The sequence below is a fragment of the Athene cunicularia genome, assembly GCF_003259725.1.
Source record: "Athene cunicularia isolate RWA chromosome 2 unlocalized genomic scaffold, athCun1 chr2_part1, whole genome shotgun sequence".
NCBI classification, from domain to species: domain Eukaryota; kingdom Metazoa; phylum Chordata; class Aves; order Strigiformes; family Strigidae; genus Athene; species Athene cunicularia.
Genome location: NW_020799095.1, coordinates 123,351,399 through 123,369,924, shown reverse-complemented (window position 1 = coordinate 123,369,924; position 18,526 = coordinate 123,351,399). Strand labels below are relative to the sequence as shown.

Here is an 18,526-nt window from a genome sequence, read left to right as displayed (position 1 = left end):
TTATTTTTTGAGGAAAGGGTGCTAAACTCGGGGTGGAGGGAGGGTCCACATAAATCCTGTTTGAACCCACAAAACACTCCTCACCCAGTAAGACAGTACATCTTTGCAAGCTGGTGCCATACCACTGAGAGGTATCGAGACTTATCACCTACACGGGAAAAGATGGCTAGCTCAGACCAATTAGCCTCCCACTACTTTAATTAAATTTAGCTCACTTACAAACCACAGATCCTCAATTTAGACACATGTTGCCATTCAAGTCTAGCAGAATCACATGCCTACTTTGAGGAAGACAGCTGAGTGGGTAACTACACAGCCCTGCTGTCTTAAAAACAGCCTGGGTAACACCAGCTGGAGAGAGCACAGCGGGCATAAGAGGCTTGGGGGAGCAGGCTGCCCAAACTGCCTGCGAGGGCATTTGCCCAAAGCTCATCTTGGTAAAGCAGAACACAACAATCAACTGTATTAAACAGCAACTGGGGAACTACCAGGAGACTTTTAGTTGGGGAGGCGGGGGAGATATCCAGAGGTCAGCTAAAGAGACCTACAAGCAAGCTGTGAAAATGCGAGAATATATGTAGTGTGTAGGAGAAGTGGGGAGCAGGGCAGCAGAGGGGCTGCCAGACACAGCCATCCTAGTTATACCAAGACGTTCAGAAATTTCTAGGCATCTATTAACATTTCATAACTATATTGTCTAGCGTTATCTGTTGCATTTCAAATATTGATCCCAAGTGTACAGTTAAGCAATGGCCAGTTAATTACTTGTTGATAGCAAAACAATAAACCACTTAAACCGTGATCAGTCACGTGAACAGGGCAGGTTTTCTCTACAATATACATCTGACTGAACAGTGCTGCATCGGTGGGTCTTGCAACAGTCCCTGCAATGGGGACAGATGTGACAACATACGACCGCTACATAAGATCAGACTGGTGATAGCTGGTCTTTCCTAAGATGTTTAAGCTAGTCCCTGCTGTTAAGTAATTTTTTGAGAGTAAAGCTTCCTCCTTGTATTTCTAAAAAAAATGACCATTAAAAAATCATTAAAATAATTTAGGCTCTACGTCATGTGAAACTGAGATTTTCTCATTGAAAATATTCCCCATACATGCCCATCCTTTTCTTCCACTCACCTCAGTCTCTTCCCCCACTCCCTCCCCCAACATCTGTATACACAGACAAGCTGCCCAAGCAACTGAATCTTTTCCAGACCAGATATTGAACTATGGTCTTAAATCACTGCTCCAACACTTTATACTTGTATGTAAATATACATGTGTGTGTACACAAAAGGTGAGATACTATACACACACACTTACCTTAAGGAGATTCTAATGACATGCATGAAAAATTGCATTATTTTATTTTTTTTAATTTATCCTTTCCTATAGTCATTTTCTTTTTCATGTTTAAGACATGACCATTCTTCCTTTCAGCTCAGGCCTGTAAAGTGAAATACACACATTTCTGAAATAATGAAGAAATCTTTTGGTGGGTGGAGGTGTGGGAAAGAAAAAGTAGGTACTTTGCACACATTAAAACAAAAAAATCTCTTACAACACAACTGTTAAGTGTAAAGGAATGCAGTCCAAACACATAGCATATATTGCTATTTTTCTTTTTTAAACCAAATCAACTTTAAATAATTCTTAAATTTTAACCTGATGTTGAAAGACTAATACAGCAAAAAATGTTTCAAAATAGCCTAACATCCTCCAAAGAGCACTGTATCCTAGTGACAGTGTAAGAAGATTATTTACAGTTCTTCTTGACAGGAAAATAAATTTAATACAATCATACAGCACAAATATGACACCAAAATATTTATTTATAGCATATATATTATTTTCACTTTTTATTAATATATTTTCCCCCTTTTAAAGCTATCCAGATTAAAAATGTCCAAGTCTGTTAAGAGAAGAATACATTCTCAAAATAAATAATAAACAAGAAAGGAAGTCAGCTAGAGTACACCATCTGCTTCCACAGTCCTCTTGTAAAATATATTCCAGTTACTAGGCAGTACATTTACAATAACATGTTGACACTATTCACTCTTGTCTGCTTATATACTAAACAAATACCATACTGGCATGAAGAGACGCATATGTTCAAAAAAGGAAGAGCCATTTGTCCCAGTGTCACCTGAATTTACACAGGAAAGAACCAGCTCCCCGGTTGAATTAAATCCATAAAACCCCTATGCTTTTGAAGAAATCCAGTCATCTACTGTCTCCCAAAGAAATATGGCAACAAGCATTCCAGTTGTGGAGGTCCATATTGTATTTTGGTTTGTGAACATGACTACATATCTCTGAGCATAGATTCGCCAACCACACGTCCTAGTCTGTGAACTGGTATGTGACTCTGTCCTCCAGAATCACCAGCTACTACACACAAGCTGTTAGAGAAACTCACCCAAAGGACCAGTTTCTTTTCTTCGCCCTTCACACATTTTGTTCCTGAAGTGCCTAGTCTGAAATCAATAAGCCATATGAAGCTTCCCAGGATCAACGCCTGGCCAAAACACTGCTGGAGGTCAGCAGTCATGCTAGCTTGCAAGGGAGAAGATCTTCCCTAGGATTTCTCCTCCCCTGCAGGGTGTTCACATGAAAAGTTCTTGCACAAAAACAGCGGGTCCACATTTTCCAAAGTAGACTGAAAATCACTTTAGTCTCAAACTGAAAGCTGAGACACATATTCTGGTTAAGTCGTAGAGCACTTTAAATATGTTAAGTGCTATGTAAGTGCCAAGTATTGGAAAACTACTAATTTGACCAAGAACAGATGCTAGAAGACAGCTTTTCCAAGCTAAGCACGGGACTATGTTGGCATGGCCTCGCATTTAGAAATACCAGATGTGTCCACAAGTACACAGCCAGCCTTGCACAGTGATGCAGTGTACGGTAATACTTTCTGTACCCAATTTAGAGACTTGCATAGACTGCATACCTTGAAAACAGGATTCCAGCCAAAAGGATTAGCAAATGGATTCTAAGTAACTCAGAATAGTTGTTATTTTATTAAATATGGCTGCTTTCAGCTGGCATCTCGTCATAAATTTCAGCAAGCATTAAAACCGAGTAACATTTTGTGTTTCGTTTCCTACTGAGAGGTCAAAATGTATTTTCAAATTTAAGGCAGTTATTTCGTTTTTGTTGTTCTAAAACAAAAATTGAATAGATCCAGGTTTTCTTTACTCTCAACAGAAAGGGACAATTTTCCTGGTACCTCCAAACTTTGGGACAGAATTAACACACTTCTTTTTTTCCAGTGGGAAATTTATCCAAAGTAAAGTGGCAACATTTGATTCTCCTTTCACATGGATGCAAACCAAAAGCAATTCGACTACAGAGAATGCAAAAGTCCTGAAAAGCTGAATCTCTCCACAGGGTTTATAATTTTGGGTTTCATCCAGGGAACTCAACTTGAAAGGTTCTGAGCATGCCAGCACGCCATGTCCAGAAACACACATTAGCTTATGCTTAACCTAAAATCCAGTAAGCTGAGGCCTGTTGTAGCCTGTCAAAGCTAAATACCCAGCAAATCACAGGCTGAAGCCCACAGGGTCAGTCTTCTATTGCTGTAGATCTACAGAAACCAAGTTTCCCATTATTCCCCAAGTGGTTCAATCATCAGTAAATTTAAATTAATCTGAAAACAAGAAACCTAGATCAATGTGACTATGCTTCCCACATCCCTAGGAACTCCACAGTGTGTTACTATTTCCTTATGATTGACCGCAGGCTACTAGCATAGAGCTTAAGTCTTACTTAATAGAGTTTGTTAGTACAAAGGAGCCCATTTAATTTTTGTTTTGAACAGCGATTTCTCTATATATGCAGTAGTTTAGCACTCAGGGTGGCATTTGTTCCTTAAGGTAAAAAGCTATCAGTTGGACAACAACACGTCAACTTTACAATCCAGAATCAGCTTTCAAACAAGCATTAGAAAGGTATTTCAAATACAACACACTGGTATTATTTCTGTTCAGAAAATGAGTAAAAGAACTGAATGCTCAGAAATTAAAACTATTTTGAAATTGTGTAAATAAAAAAAATGTGTTACTAATTATTTTGAGGATGGGTATTACCATACGAAGTAGAGACTCACCCTAGAAAGACACAGTGGATGAGAAGAACACAATAAGGTCAAACCTCTTTTGGATTTTTGACTTAGCAGAATTCAGTTTTGTTTGGCAGTGATCTATAAGAACTTGGGCATTTCATTTTCCCCAATCACTGTAAAACTGTTCTTTAACTAAGTTGGAAATAGTTCAAAACATGATTCAAGTTGACCTATAGAAGTGCAAGGGATATTCTGGCAAAGCTAAAATAAAAAAAAAAACCTATCCCACTTCAAAAAAACTCTTAGTATCTAGGACACCATAAGTTCCTTCAGGCAGACTGTTTAAATCTCCATGCCCAAATGAATTGCTATTAGCTCCTGGGCTCAAAGAAACTTCCAAGTCAGGACATGTATAAAGCTGTTTTGCTAATATTCAAATAGTCTGAACCAATAACCCTCCAGGATAGGGCTTTGATGACTTCTTTAACTTTTTCATTTCAACAATGAATCTGGCTGCATGCATTAAGTGAGGCACACAGGTTTTACAAACCAGACAGATATAATAAGACATTACCTAATAAAAACTGATACCAATAAAGAAACAAATCTCTGGCCAAATTTGATGCTTGGAGGTTTTGACAACCATTGCATTTTTCGTTTGGTTTTAAACTAGTTTTGTAATACAGCAGTAACACTATTCTTAGCAAGATTGGCCATAAAAAACCCAGCCTGCATGAAATGCAACCACACTAAATCGGTATGGTTATAAAACAGCATTACAGCTCTTTACATCTGCACTATAGTGTTCAGTGTTATAAAAAGACCATACTCTTATGAAGCCCAGGCAGCCAGCTGCTTCATTTCATCTTCATCTTCTGCTCTCTTCCTGGTCGATGCTGCAGAGAAAGAGAGATTAACAATAACCATCAACTAATGTAACAGTCAGAACCATTTTATTTGTTAGCACGGGGACTTGCATAGTGCTTTTCAGTTTGAAGATCTCAATTTATTCAGCAGCAAGATAAACACAGGTAATGGTAGTAAGGAAGCTGATGAGAGATGCAACTATTTTGCCCCACCATTAACTCACAATAACCATGAGGTTAACAGTATAGGTCTGATATAAATCCTCCTGAAAAACTCCCACAGAAAATACATTTAATTCCTAAAAGCTGTCACACAGAGCAAGCACCCACAAGAATGCTGCAAGTTCTGTCACTGCCACTTGGACAGGCACCAGTGACCCACCCCTGGCTGTTTGTGCATCCTGCTACCTTTCCAAATAGGGCTGAAGGGTTCTGCATGTGCAGGTTCAGTCTCCAAAATGATTCACCCCATTTTAATGAGAGGTGTCATTTATTAAAAAGGACAAAAATTCCTGAACTAATCTTTGCTCAGGTGACATCAGTTAACAGGTAGTCACAGCAACAATTCCTAGCTCTGTACCAGATCCCACACACACTTTCTCTCTTTTTTTTTAACCAAAATCTCCTATCACATACATCTTTCGCATTCCTCACCCAAATAGTCTTCATTTGCTGACCTATAAACTGCATGCCCTATAGCCCAGGTTCAACCTCAAGCTGTCTCTATCTGTGGGCTGTTCATGTCAGGATTTGCATTACTCCAAACATGAGTGGAACACTGTTACTGGGAGCAATACGCTGCTGTGTACACTTAGAGCAGCCAGTTGGCTCCCACCGGTGGCAACTGTACAGCCAGGAGCCACCATCTTGAGAGGGGTAGCAGCTACCACTGGGGGACTGAAGGTGGGAGGAGGACATTGGAGACCAGGGGTCCAGTCCCTACTCTAGAGAGGTGCCACTGGCTCACTGTGCGACTGGGTAAGGTCACTCACTATGCCTTGCTCCACCTCAGCTTCCCCATCTCTAAAATCAGGAGGGTAACATGATCTCCAATTAGAAGCATTATAGAACCATTAATTGTTGTTCTTATTTTGCCTTTGCTGTATAATGGTAACCATCCAGTTTCATAAAAGATAAGCCAGTTTTGTGAGGCCTTAAACTGTATAAATGTAACCAGCTATTGGTGGCAAAATCAACTTTTGCCTGAAGCACTCATACAGACAGATGAAGTAGCAAATTAAGATAGTGAGAAGCACATGGAGATGGCCTGGGTTTAATAAACATGTCAGCTGGCACAGCTGGATCTGGAAGAGGACTAGACTGCAACTGCACTGGGTTTTCCTAAATCCATTTTTTTACTAGCTGTTCTGCTGTTGACTTAAGTAGATGAGATAATTATCACAGCTTGAACATTTAAACTGCTTCTCATGGTTTTAAGTGCTGTCTGCCAAAAGACATGTTAAGAGTCCCTGAGCTAAGCTGGTCTAGGTAACCTGTTCAGCAGCAGAATGCACCATGAACAACCTCTGCCACATGTGTGCTGCCCTTGCCACCAAATATTCATACTCTTTCACTAGCATTAGTACACAGCAAGTCTTTCAGCCGGTAGAGGACAAGAGGGACACTGTAAAAGGTAAAGTTGACTGTCCGTGGTTTAATTCAAATTGAAAAGGGCAGCACCACATTAAAAATAAGACTACTGTTTAATGCCAAGAATGTCTGTTCTGTAAAAAGCAAGCAAAGGAATTACAGTATTTCTTCAAATGTGTACTTCCTGCTGCCTCCTTCATTTCTAATTAAAATAACACTGGCAAATATCAAACCACTACCCTACAAAACTGGATCTTTGTGACACAAACATTTTGAATCTAGGTCAGACTCTAATTAAAAAAGACTAGGATTTAATTGCCAAAAAGAGAAGAAAGGTCTTCCCATTCCTCAGTGAATTCATGACATTTCAGTAGTAGATGAATGATTATAAATGCAAGGTCAAATTCTCTGAGTTTGTCTCCCCAAATCTACACAGAATTTGATCTTAAATGCTTTCATACAGCAAATCAGAATTCCACTCTGCTTTTTGCTGATAAACAAATACAAAAATAGGAAAAGGAACTTCTAACACTTTAAAGGTTAAAACACAGTTAAATACATATCGGGAGCTCTCTCTTCCTCTCCTCCTACTTGCAGCATGCCTCAATCATGGGAAACATAAAATTGAAAGCAAACAGTTTACCAGGGCGAGAAGGCAGTGATGTGGACGGAACACTTGGCAGTCTGACATCTTTCATTCCCTTGTTCAATTCTTCTTGCTCCAGTTCTTCTAATTCTGCCATCAACTCATCCTAAATTCAAGGAAAACATAATTTACAAACTCATTGTCCTGACAGTGATCTCAGGCAAGGGCACATTTAACAACCATGAAGTAAAGAACTACTGAAAACAAGTATCGAAACCCAGCATATCACAAGCATGATTTCTACTAAGTGTATGCAATAACAATAAACCTTAACTGAAAGTTGAAGAAAGGACAATGGAAGTTAGGAACAGGACAAGGAATAAAATTAGGAAGAAAACTGATGGCAGTGTAAGCACTTGTCAAACAGGCAAATCGGGGGGGGGCGGGGGGAGGTCCCCCTGCCTTCCTCAGATTTGTTCCTAATCTAGAGCCTGTACTCTTTAAAAGATTCCAATTTTAATGTGCAATTTCTCCCATTTAAAAAAGCAAACAGCTTCCACCAGTTATAAGGTAGTCATTAAACATACTTCTGCCCTATCACACAAGTCCAGGATTATATGATTTCAAAGCAGCAGTGGAATCAGAGCTGTCCTCCTGGGTCCTGTTATTCACTCTTAAAGCATGTAACTCGGGTTTTTAGCTGCAGAAGCTGATTTGGACAGATGATCTAATCCACTTATATAATACTAAAAATAAAGAGGCTACACACTTTTTAAAAAAGCCAAACACATTCCTTGGCTGTAGTTTCCCAAAGAAAGGAAGCTAGATATTACATGTTCGTAGAGAAGTGGACCTTTGCCATGTTGATAAAATGGTTTAAAAAGAAACAATGGGCAAAAGTGGCTGGGGGAAAAGTGGCTGTAGTGAAGTGTGATCTACTGGGTATTACAATGGGCTTTGCCTACCCATTTATACCTTGCTTATCACCAATGTGGATATTAAAATGATAAATACATAGCCACCACAGGCCTTCCGAGACCTATTTTCTCATGTTTTTATATTTTCAAGGACAAAAAGAGGCTATGGTTTGCCTATCTGACCTAGTTCACAATGCAAATACTAGGATAACATCTAAAAATTTCAGCATCAGGTCTACACCTGATGACATTCAATTGATGGCCGATCTCTCAAAGAAATGTGCAAGTTGAGGCTACCTGTCTAACTTAGGTTATTTAGCTGAGTGAGATGCAAATGCATCTGCACTTTAAGTGCCTCAGTCAGTGGGGTGAATACAAACTTCTAACAAAGTTAGTATCCAAATGTTGTAAAATCAATGGAAACAAGTATTTCTGAAGACCTCTAGATGGACATCTAATATTCTCCCACATCAAATTAGTCCTTGCCAACCTCTACTAAATAAGTAAACAATTAAGAGATGTTGTCAGCCACAACAGGCTCTTAAAAAAAGAGTGATCATGACCCCTACACTTTTAACATAAATAATAGTGTAATGGCTAGAACATTTGCTCTCAAAGTGGGAGACCCAAGTTTTAAATTCTTCTAATCCTCAGTATGGATTCAACTGTTTTCCACAACTCGGGCTCTGCTCTACAACTAGGCTGTGGAGTATTGCAACAGCAACAACAAATCCCTTTACTCTTCTTGAACCTAGCCCAAAAAAGATTGCAGAGGGAAGATACCATATGAATTCTCAGCTTCCAGGCTTTGTCCACTGGAATCTATGTATCTTGCATTTGATTATCAGAAGCAGGCCTTCAGGCAAGGGTCACCCCTCCCAGTAGCATCCTACTCAGGTAGGACAGAGGGTTTTTGCATTCTTCATGACATACACTGTGTCAAGCCAGGGAGAGAACCTTCTAGTTTTGTGTCTGTCTGGAGCAGTAGAGATTACATGCTTCCATGATCTCCTTACACCCACAGCACACATGTGAAGAGAAAATCCAAGTGCGTGGTCAAAACATCCTTCAAAAACATAAAATCATCCTCCAACACAAATCACCTCATAACCCAGCAATTAAGTCACTGATTCTAGCACTCAAGCTGAAGTGGCCTGCAAACCAGGTTTCCCAGTTACTGCACAAGTGCTGTATTAGGCTCCTATGCAAAAGCAGGTACTGGTACAATGATGCCCCATGTGACAGAGGCTTATTTTACCAGAACAGAAAACATGGCCATCAACTTGGACTAGTATCTCTTAGGAACTTCCAGGTCAATCTACAATATGCTTACTAAGTCTAAACTCCTACAAGTTAAGCACTGATGAAAAGTAAGTGACACTGTATAGCTATTTGGGATGGAAGTACGTTTTTCAAGTGTCTGAAGCCCAGTTTATACAGGCCAAATCCTATTCCTTAATGCCAGTATTGATTAAAAGTTTCTTTAAAGGTCTATTGACATTCAAAGTGGAAAAATAGGAAAGCAGGTAATGGGAACAAAATACAAAGAATCACTACTATTTTCAACAAATTGTAACTGCTGAATGAACACACACACCCCCATATGCAAATACGATATAGCATATGTATTTTTCTTTGTTGTCCATTTGGACATTCTTCAAACAGTCCCGAGCGCTTAGTCATTTTAAAAGATAGTTACAAACAAAAACCAAACCGATTGTGATACTGAGCCTGATCCTCAGCTCTGCATTCCACAGACTGCAGGAATTTTGAGTATACCTGACCCTTGAGTCCTCAGCCATGGTTGGATCAGAAGCAATGTCCTGCTTAGATATACAAAGTCAGGTCCAGGGATACTTGATAAAAGCTACTGCAACAAATTTTCAGAAGGTCTTAAGTGCCTTGTGAGGGTTTCAGAAGAAAAGAGCTCAAGGAATAAACCTTATTGCCTGCAACCGGAATTACCTCTCCTGTAATGAATTTACTTCTGTTGAAAATCTGGTCAACAGGGAAAATGCCTGCACCTCCAAGCACCAAAAAAGTCCTTAAAAAACTGGTCCAAATATTCAGAATTGTGAACAACAACCTGTTCATGGCATAGGAACATGCACTTAGTCAAACGGATGTCTACTTGGAGCAGAAAAAAAATTATATGTTTCAGTGTCCACTTAGAGCAGTACAAATTACATGTTTTAGTGACCTCCTGCTTCCATGGTACAAATGAGAACAACTACTACAGGAATGCATTTAAAATCACCTTTTTAAAATTTATATATAAAAAAATATTTTACACATATAGTTTTATTTATTTTCTATATTATTTTCTTATTTAATATGTAATACTAATATAATATGTGTAAAAAAAAAAAAAAAAAAAAAAAAGCGTCCTAGATGGGGTAAGCTAGAACCAAGGAATTTCACATCCACACCTTCCAAAAAACAAACCACTGGAACAAGCCACCACACAACAAAGTAACTATGGAGTCATTTAACAGCTAAAACTCACAGGCTTTACTGAAGTACTAACCTCATCAAACTCATCACCAAAGGCAGCTCGGTTTGAGATGGCGTCTGAAATTTCCTGAGCAACATCTTGCTGTTCAGTGATATCTTGCATCAAATCATCAATTTTGTTCAAGTCCCTGGCAAGGTAACATGGACACATTTTTTAAAGATACATCATTCAAATACTACAGAAAAGACTCAAAGCAACTTGAACAGACCCTATTTTCTTTTTATACCCATGACTGTATAAACAGCAGAACTCACAGTGAATAACTTCCCTCATCTACACTTTAATGTTTACTGGCAAGCTTCTGCATATCTTAGCCTGTCCAATTTCTTCCACTTTGGGACTGTAACAGAAGTCAAACTGCAGCAGTCCGTGTCTCTCTCCCTCTGTGTTACTCGGACCTCTGCGATCCAACAGTTACATTCCCTGGGCAGATCCCATCTCCTTCCTAAGGTCAGCATCTTTATAGATGGATCTTTTTCAATGTTAAGCTTTCACCAGAACTGGGGGAACTTAACAGGACTATATGCCATTTAAAAGCTTCCCCTAATTGTTAACTTAATTATTGTTTCAGTTCCTGTTTACTTCTCCCAAAACAACCTTTCTGATTTAACTCTGTTTATTCAGGCAGGAAAACACCTCATGAAACAATACAGGACATATAAAAATACTACATGCACAAAAAAATTACCCTCTCTTTTATTCAGGTCTCATTAGTACTTTGAATCACACAGTCCAGCTTATGGACTTTGAGGAAAGGAGTCCACTTAGTTTCTTCAACCAAGTTTTCCTCTGGAAAAAAACAAGGGCAGAGGGCAGTCTCTACTACCAAGGCAGACTTAAAAAAACAGGTACCACATGGATCTCTCTAGTTAGCTGGACTTCCTTCTAGACTTACTGTTAAGAAAAGATATTTTTCTGCCAAATATAACATTACAACACCAATAGCATTCCTGACATTAAATGCTTAAACTCAAAATGAAGTCAAAACTGCCTGACTTGATACAATAGACTGTAGCAATGAAATAGTTTGAAAGTGGTTAGTAAGCTCAACCTGTAAGCTATTAGAAAGCACTTACATATTTTCATGCACTTTTTTCATAGCTTGTGCAGCATAACCCATATTCTTGAGCACTTCTGTGTTGGTGTGGGAATTTTCAAGTGCCTCTCTCTGGAACTCAATGGTTGAAAGTGTCCCATCGATTTGACTCAACTGTTTCTCATATCTCTTTTTTCTCTTCAGTGCTTGTAAGGCAGCTGGAAAGCAAAGAGGCGAAGTGCGTTGTATATTGATATAGCAAAACACAAGGACAAGTAGTTCAGCACCAAGCTGATCTGCCAAATTTATAATTCTCACTCTCCTACCTTACTAGTAGGGAGACAAACTTTGACCAGCAGCCTGTTTATCACCAACATGCTGTTGCATGAACATGCTGGGAAGCCTCTTTTAGATTAACTCCTTCTAGCACCAAAGGGAAGAGCGCCTTCTTCCTCCACTGTGGGAGATCTTGAACTCCATCCTGTGCGCACAGGCAAAGCAGGGAAGATGGGGAGGAAAAACATCAGAGAGAAGTCAGAAAGGAAGAAACAGGAAAGAAAGAAAGAAAAGAAAAGAAGAAGTTGCAATACATAAGTAAAAATGAAGGAAGACAGAGTATGAAGATCTGTCATGATAACCACATCTTCACCAATGCTGCTTCCTAAACTTTATCTCAGCAGCAGGAACTGTCAAGCCCAATGGAAAGCCCAAATGGCCCAAGCAAGCAGGTGGGTTACATCGCAGGAGGACTCGCATTTCTCTTTCAGCTACATTATTTCTTACAATCACTTAGAAGCATGACCTTTAAACCTTAGAACTGGAAAACATATAGAACTTTGTAGACATGGTCACAGCCAAATCCAGCTACTCCCTCTTTATCTTTGTAAATCGTTAAGATTAATCTTTTATATTTGCTAAAATATGAGCAGCATACTTTGGCCAGAGTAAATCATTACCAGAATAAATGCATGTGATAAGCAGGAGGAGAAAAGAGCTTTCTCTTAGCCTCTGGGTGTGGAACACACATAATCCTGCCACAGCATTTCCTGACCACTGTCATTTCCAAACTACACATGTGCCAGGCAAGAAAAACACCAAAGAAACCCAAGAGACTGAGTTAACCCATCGCTTTTTCAATGCTATTAACACCCGTGTCCTTTCCCTTGTCTCTTATATTTAGTTTTTAAATCAGCTTCAGAGCCAGCAAGCAACAGCAGAACTGCAGCCCCTACAAACTCAACCGACAGCAGCTATTACTGTTTCTGTTTTATTTGAATAATTGCCCATGTGCAATAACACTGAACCTTGACATTGGGGTACACTTAGGAACCCACCAAGGAGGGGGCACATTTATGGCGTGTAACAACACACTAAAAAAATTCTGTGCTTTGTTGACAAATGCTTGAATCGACATGGTCAAAATTGTTCATCATTAGCTGGACAAGGACAAGCATTCACACAGGTGAAGATACACAGTGCCTTCTAGCACCTGCAGTAAATGCAGCAAACCATAATCACAAGAGATTAATCATAGTATTCAAATTCAAGACCTTCACAGGTTTTCAAGCATGGTGCAAAGATCATGCATATTCCAAAAAAGAGGAGTGAACACCAGATGATGTCATGCAAATGGCAAAGGTAAGAACTGTAAAATTCTCATTGGCAATTCCAAAATACATCAGTTTGACTTAATCCCAAATAATCTTTTTACCTACTTCTTATTTCCCTACTTATTCAGGCCTATCATTGGTAGTGTTAGGACACCAGCCACCCCCTTTCTTAGCTTCAGTTAAATCAAAATTTGATCCTAGATTCTTTGGTTAGGAAGCCAGAGATTCTAGGTAAATGTACGTGTCTGAAACTATGCATTAACACCAGCTGCGCCAGGGAGAACTCTAAATCCCTGTGGACTGTGGAACACTAATGCAGAAAGGCTTCAACTGGAGTCAGTATCTACCACAGGGCAATACTACCAGTAGGTGTTTTGCAGAAATGTGGCTCTGTAATGGTGCTGTTATTATTGGCTGCTCAGAGAGAAAATGGATTTCCTCAGTTACACATAAAGCAGTTGTTTTCAAAATCCTGAAGGTTCTTGTATTAACATTTAATTAAACCACACCCAAATAGAAACCACAGAAGCTAAACTCTGTGACTTCACCTCTTCATAAACAGCTTTTCCTAATTATTATAGTGCAACATATCAGCTTTATTAATTCTCTTTAGTTTTACCAGTGACTTACAGAACAAAGCACTTCATGGGAAATCAATTCATACTCCTTCTGTATCAACCAAGGCATAATTCCCACACCACATTATATGATTTTTCTCGTTTATATTTAATGAATGCCCTTCATTGCAGTGTTTTGCAATAGTAGCTTCTATAGCTAAGATATGAGAATTTCCTTGTTATTTGAAGTGTATTTTTTGTGGTTTAGATTATCATGAACTTGAAGGTTTTTTTACTGCACGTGCAAGCATTTTCTAAGAATGGCACTGAAAAAGGGTACTGCCCATTCCAAAGACTTGAAAAAACGAAGACAGCCCAAGAGGCAGAGTCTGAGGAAGCAATTCAACCAGAAAAAGGTGGAAGTCTCCTCCAGGAAAAAAAGCAATCTCATACACAGTGTTCGTTGGGCTCCAGAGAAGCCGATTCAACTCCTGCATTTCATAACAAAGTGGTTAGCAGCTGGCTGGGCTTTAGCATATTTCATGTGCTCCAAGTCCAGCAGCGGGATACAGCTCACAGATTAGGAACCATTGCTTTTAATCTGAGTTTTTATTTTATTTTCAAGGTAAGTGGTTGAAACAACAGTAGACTATTATGTCAGTTCAAGTATGCATATTAAAGAACTACTGTTATTAACATACAGAAGGACACTTTTCCCATATCACTACTACGATGATACTTTATTAAGGAAGCAGAAATGGCCAGCTCAGCAACAGTAATCCCAGCCACACTGATTGTCCAGGTTACTAAAGGAAAGAACAAAAGTAGTGACATAGAAAGAGTTGTGGCACCTTCCTCATGGTTTCATGACAGATCAGAATGGAAAGAGATAATACAGTGATAACACCTTTACTTGTCAAGCCCACCACCAACACCCATCAGTACAGGAATTACCGATGATCTCATCTTCTAAAGGAGAAATAAAAATATTATCTAGTAATCCTTAAAATTCCCATGGGAAAGGGCAAAAAAGGAAAAGAATGTTTCTTCAGAAGATAAAGCACCCCCATAAAAATACTGGATCTTATTCTTGGATACAGTTCACAAACTTCCACTTCAGTCCTGCAAGGGACCGATGGATCAAAACTTGTCAACAACCAAAAGAAATGCTGATGAGACCATGAAAATCATACCACCCTAAGTAAGCTCATTATCAGCATTCAAAATCCTTAAAACCTTCTGAGGGAAGCCAGATACAGTTACAACTGAGAGGCTAATTCAAGAACAATAATGCACCTGGTTTGTTATAACCACTGCAGTTCATGGCAAGACACCTGAAACGTGATCATGAAGATCAGAGAACAATAGCTGTAAACTCACAGAACAAAGACACAGCAAAGGCCTCCTCGTATCTCCCTGCCAGAAACCCTCAGTCCCAACCTGTCATACACCCTGCCACAGGTACTGACAGCCCTGTCCGTGTTAACAAGCAACTACTACATTGTTGTTTGGTTTCAACAGCATCCTGGTTACAACTAAGTCATTGAAAAGGAATGCTACACAGCTACACAAACCCTGCCCAAATGTACCACACAGCATATTTAGCAGCATCTACTTATAAAAGCCTACCTGTTATTCCAACTTTCTATCTAGGGTTTTCCTCAGTAGTACTGTGTGCCTCTTTATGGTTAAAATTTAATCCTATTCTGGATTTAAAAAAAATAAAAATAAAAGGCAGCTAAGGCTTCCTTTAATTTATGTCTTTTCATTTGGTCATTTCTCAGGATCTGTGAAAGATTCCATGCTGCAACAACACTCATTGACATGTATGCTATTGACACAGGTGCACTTCAGAAAAGACATTTCCTTTAGAGTTCTCAAATACTCAGTATTACATTGTCCTTCAAATTTTCCTGTATGACCTTCAGAATACTGAAGATGAAAGGCCAGTTTCCAGATGGAGTTGGCAGCAGTGCACTCAGTGAAACTGAGATACCAAAAAATATACTGAAAGAGATATATAAAAAAAAAATTCTTGAGTTTGTATCTGGAACAAAGACACTTCTAACTGTGAAAAGAAATACTGCTTATCATGACATAACCTCTGCAGGAGGTATTCCAACACATGCCACTGTTCTGAAAACCCTCAAGTAGTCTAGCTACAGCAAGTTATTAATAGGAATGCTAGAAGTGTATCATCCTAGGAGTGTAGTTAATTTCAGATCAGGTACAGGAACTGCAGATACTGCCAAAAATATTTAAGGGATATTTCAGATCTATTTGCATAGCTCACGTTATGGCTTTGAAATCAAGCTAAGTCTTCTGATGTCACATGAACTGATTCAAGAATCATCTGAACTCATGAAAAATTGCTGGTGCCTGAATCTGCTCTCTCTTGCGTCACTATAACTGAGTCAGACTCACATGCCTCAACATCAAATGAGATCATGCTAATTTGTTGCATTTTCTATACCTAGATAGATCTTGCTCCGGTCTCAGACACTCCTGTTTTCATTTCCACAGGCTTCTCCACAGATGCAATTAAGAAAAAACAACATTAAAATTTACCTACGAGGTCCCTTTGAAACATTCACTTTAACAAGGCAATGTAGATTAAGTTTTACTCATTCATTTGTGTGTATATTCACATAATACTACAATAGATGCTGGTTAGCACAGATTTCTTCTGAACTATATAGTACAGTATACCAGCTAATACGCTGGTAACAATACACTAATAATATGTAAATATAAAAATAACAATATGTAAAAAATATATAAACACATAAACAATATACTAACAATATGCTAATAATACAAAAATAGCAATTAAACTGTAAAGCAATTGACATATCAAATGAAGGGGTATTCTTCGGATGTAATCTAACTCACTAGGCCTGCTAAATTCAAGCACTTTGCCACAGAAAGGTTAGTTTCTCCTGTTCCTTCTCTGACTGTAGAGACACTACCCTGTTTTGGCTTCAGAGCCATCTCTGGCATGAAAAATTCCCACTCTGTACTTCTTGCCCTACTCCTGTCTCTTTACTATTCGTAACTGCAGGTTCCTGAGCAAACAAGAAGATAAAAAGGAGTTTTTATCAACTCAACAGCTCAATAATCCAGTTTGCAGCATGACTCCACAAACAATGGCGCAGATGAAACTTGGGGAATTGCATGCCAAGCACCACAGTGGAAACAAACATCTGGCAGAAAAGCCTTATATGTCAAATCCTGCACGCCTGAAGCACAAGGCCATAGTTTGACAAACACCTGGAGCCAACATCAACCAGCAGAGTTAAAGGAGAAGCAGAGCCACCTTCTCTCAACAAGTAGTCCTCATTCCTGCCTGTGCACCATCCTCTCCTTCACAGGTGCCAGAGCACTTGTGCAGCTGTGGACTCAACTGGGTAAGTAAGTGGAGCTTAACCTACCCTGGGTAAAAAAAATAATCCAGCTAAAAGCCCCACAACATCTTACAGCTGCATCCAGCTTTCTGAAACACACCCTTCAGGGAGCTCTGCCAAGGAAGGGAAGGGAGGAGCACAGGGGCAGGAGCGAAACAGGAAGCATTGCTTTTTCCTGCAACCATGCCAGTTTAAAGTCCAGGCTTGGGATGAAGTTCAACAGCAGCATGTCTGGAACTAAACAGAAATTGCTACAGTCGCAGGAGCAGGTCAGTTTTCTTGCATCAGCCCTGCTGCCCAGGCATCTGCAAGACGAACCCGGTCCCAGGAGCTATCTGGTCACTTTGTCCCACAGCAAATTAGTTTTCAGTTGCATCGCCTTTCTGAACTAGCTCACTGCATCAGCACACAGGTGCCACCACCTGCATAAGGGGACAAGGGAGATGCTCCAGTTGAAGTCAAGGGAGTAGAAAGCATGGGACTGGGACAACCCTGACAGGTCCTGTGCCGCAGAGCAGCAGGCTCAGTTGTGCTGCTGAACTGGCTTTACTCCCTCTGTTTGTGCCTTCAAATCTGTCCCATCTTGACCCATGTTTTTAAATCCTGATTAAAAGTTAGTTAATATGAATTTTGCTAATAATTATTAATTGCTAAAGTAATTAATAATTATTAAATGCTGAAGTATTATACTTACATTAAAGGACTAACCAAGACCTTTAACATGCATCCCCTCACAAGCTCTAAGTTGCATGGTGTTAATTTTTTAAACCACTAAGCAACAAAAAGAGCAGAGGAAAAAACTACTTTATCATCACAAGTCGTTAATTCAAAACGGCTTTATTGTTTTGAAGTATTTAAAGAAAAATAAAGCTCAGAGTAGATAAACAGAGGACTCCAGGTGACTTTAGAAAGTAATTAACTTGTTGCTCAAAGGCCTGTAGATGCCCAAGACATTGGCTACTATCATTTTCTTCCCAGAAAGATAACTTCAGTATAAGCAGGATCCAGGTCTTATTTTCCCTTAGTATGCCCTCGTCTGCACCTAACAGCAGCCCAAACCAGTAGTCACTAATACTCCGAACTATCATTTATTTTTTAGCAATATCACGTCCTTTCCACGCGTTTGCGGCAAATCACTGAATTTCTCTCAAGTCTCAACCCTGCTGCTCGGTTGCCAGCCGGACGCTCTCCAGCCCTCGCAGTGGGTGCCGGCAGGGCGCACCCGGCCTTCCCCGCCGGCGGGCGGAGGCCAGCGGGACCGGCCCAGCCCCGGCGGCGAGGACTCACCTCGCTTGTTCTTGGTGCCGTGCTGCCGGGCTGCCGCCAGCTCCCGCTCGATCCTCATCTCCAGGTACTCCTGCTTCTTGCTGAGC

The 18,526-nt window shown here is 39.7% G+C and overlaps 1 protein-coding gene across 1 annotated transcript in view; it reads right to left on the bottom strand.

Annotated features, from left to right (window-relative positions):
• Positions 1 to 1,664: 1,664 nt before the first annotated feature.
• The window catches only part of CHMP4C (charged multivesicular body protein 4C), a 17,047-nt gene continuing 185 nt past the window's right edge, over positions 1,665 to 18,526 (bottom strand). Inside the window, exons 2-6 of the mRNA XM_026841486.1 lie at positions 18,441 to 18,520; positions 11,623 to 11,800; positions 10,559 to 10,673; positions 7,172 to 7,280; positions 1,665 to 4,968 (exon numbers count right to left, since the gene is read on the bottom strand). Of these exons, the coding sequence (XP_026697287.1) occupies positions 4,904 to 4,968; positions 7,172 to 7,280; positions 10,559 to 10,673; positions 11,623 to 11,800; positions 18,441 to 18,520 (547 nt within the window). The 3' untranslated portion in view covers positions 1,665 to 4,903. The remainder of the gene's footprint in view (positions 4,969 to 7,171; positions 7,281 to 10,558; positions 10,674 to 11,622; positions 11,801 to 18,440; positions 18,521 to 18,526) is intronic.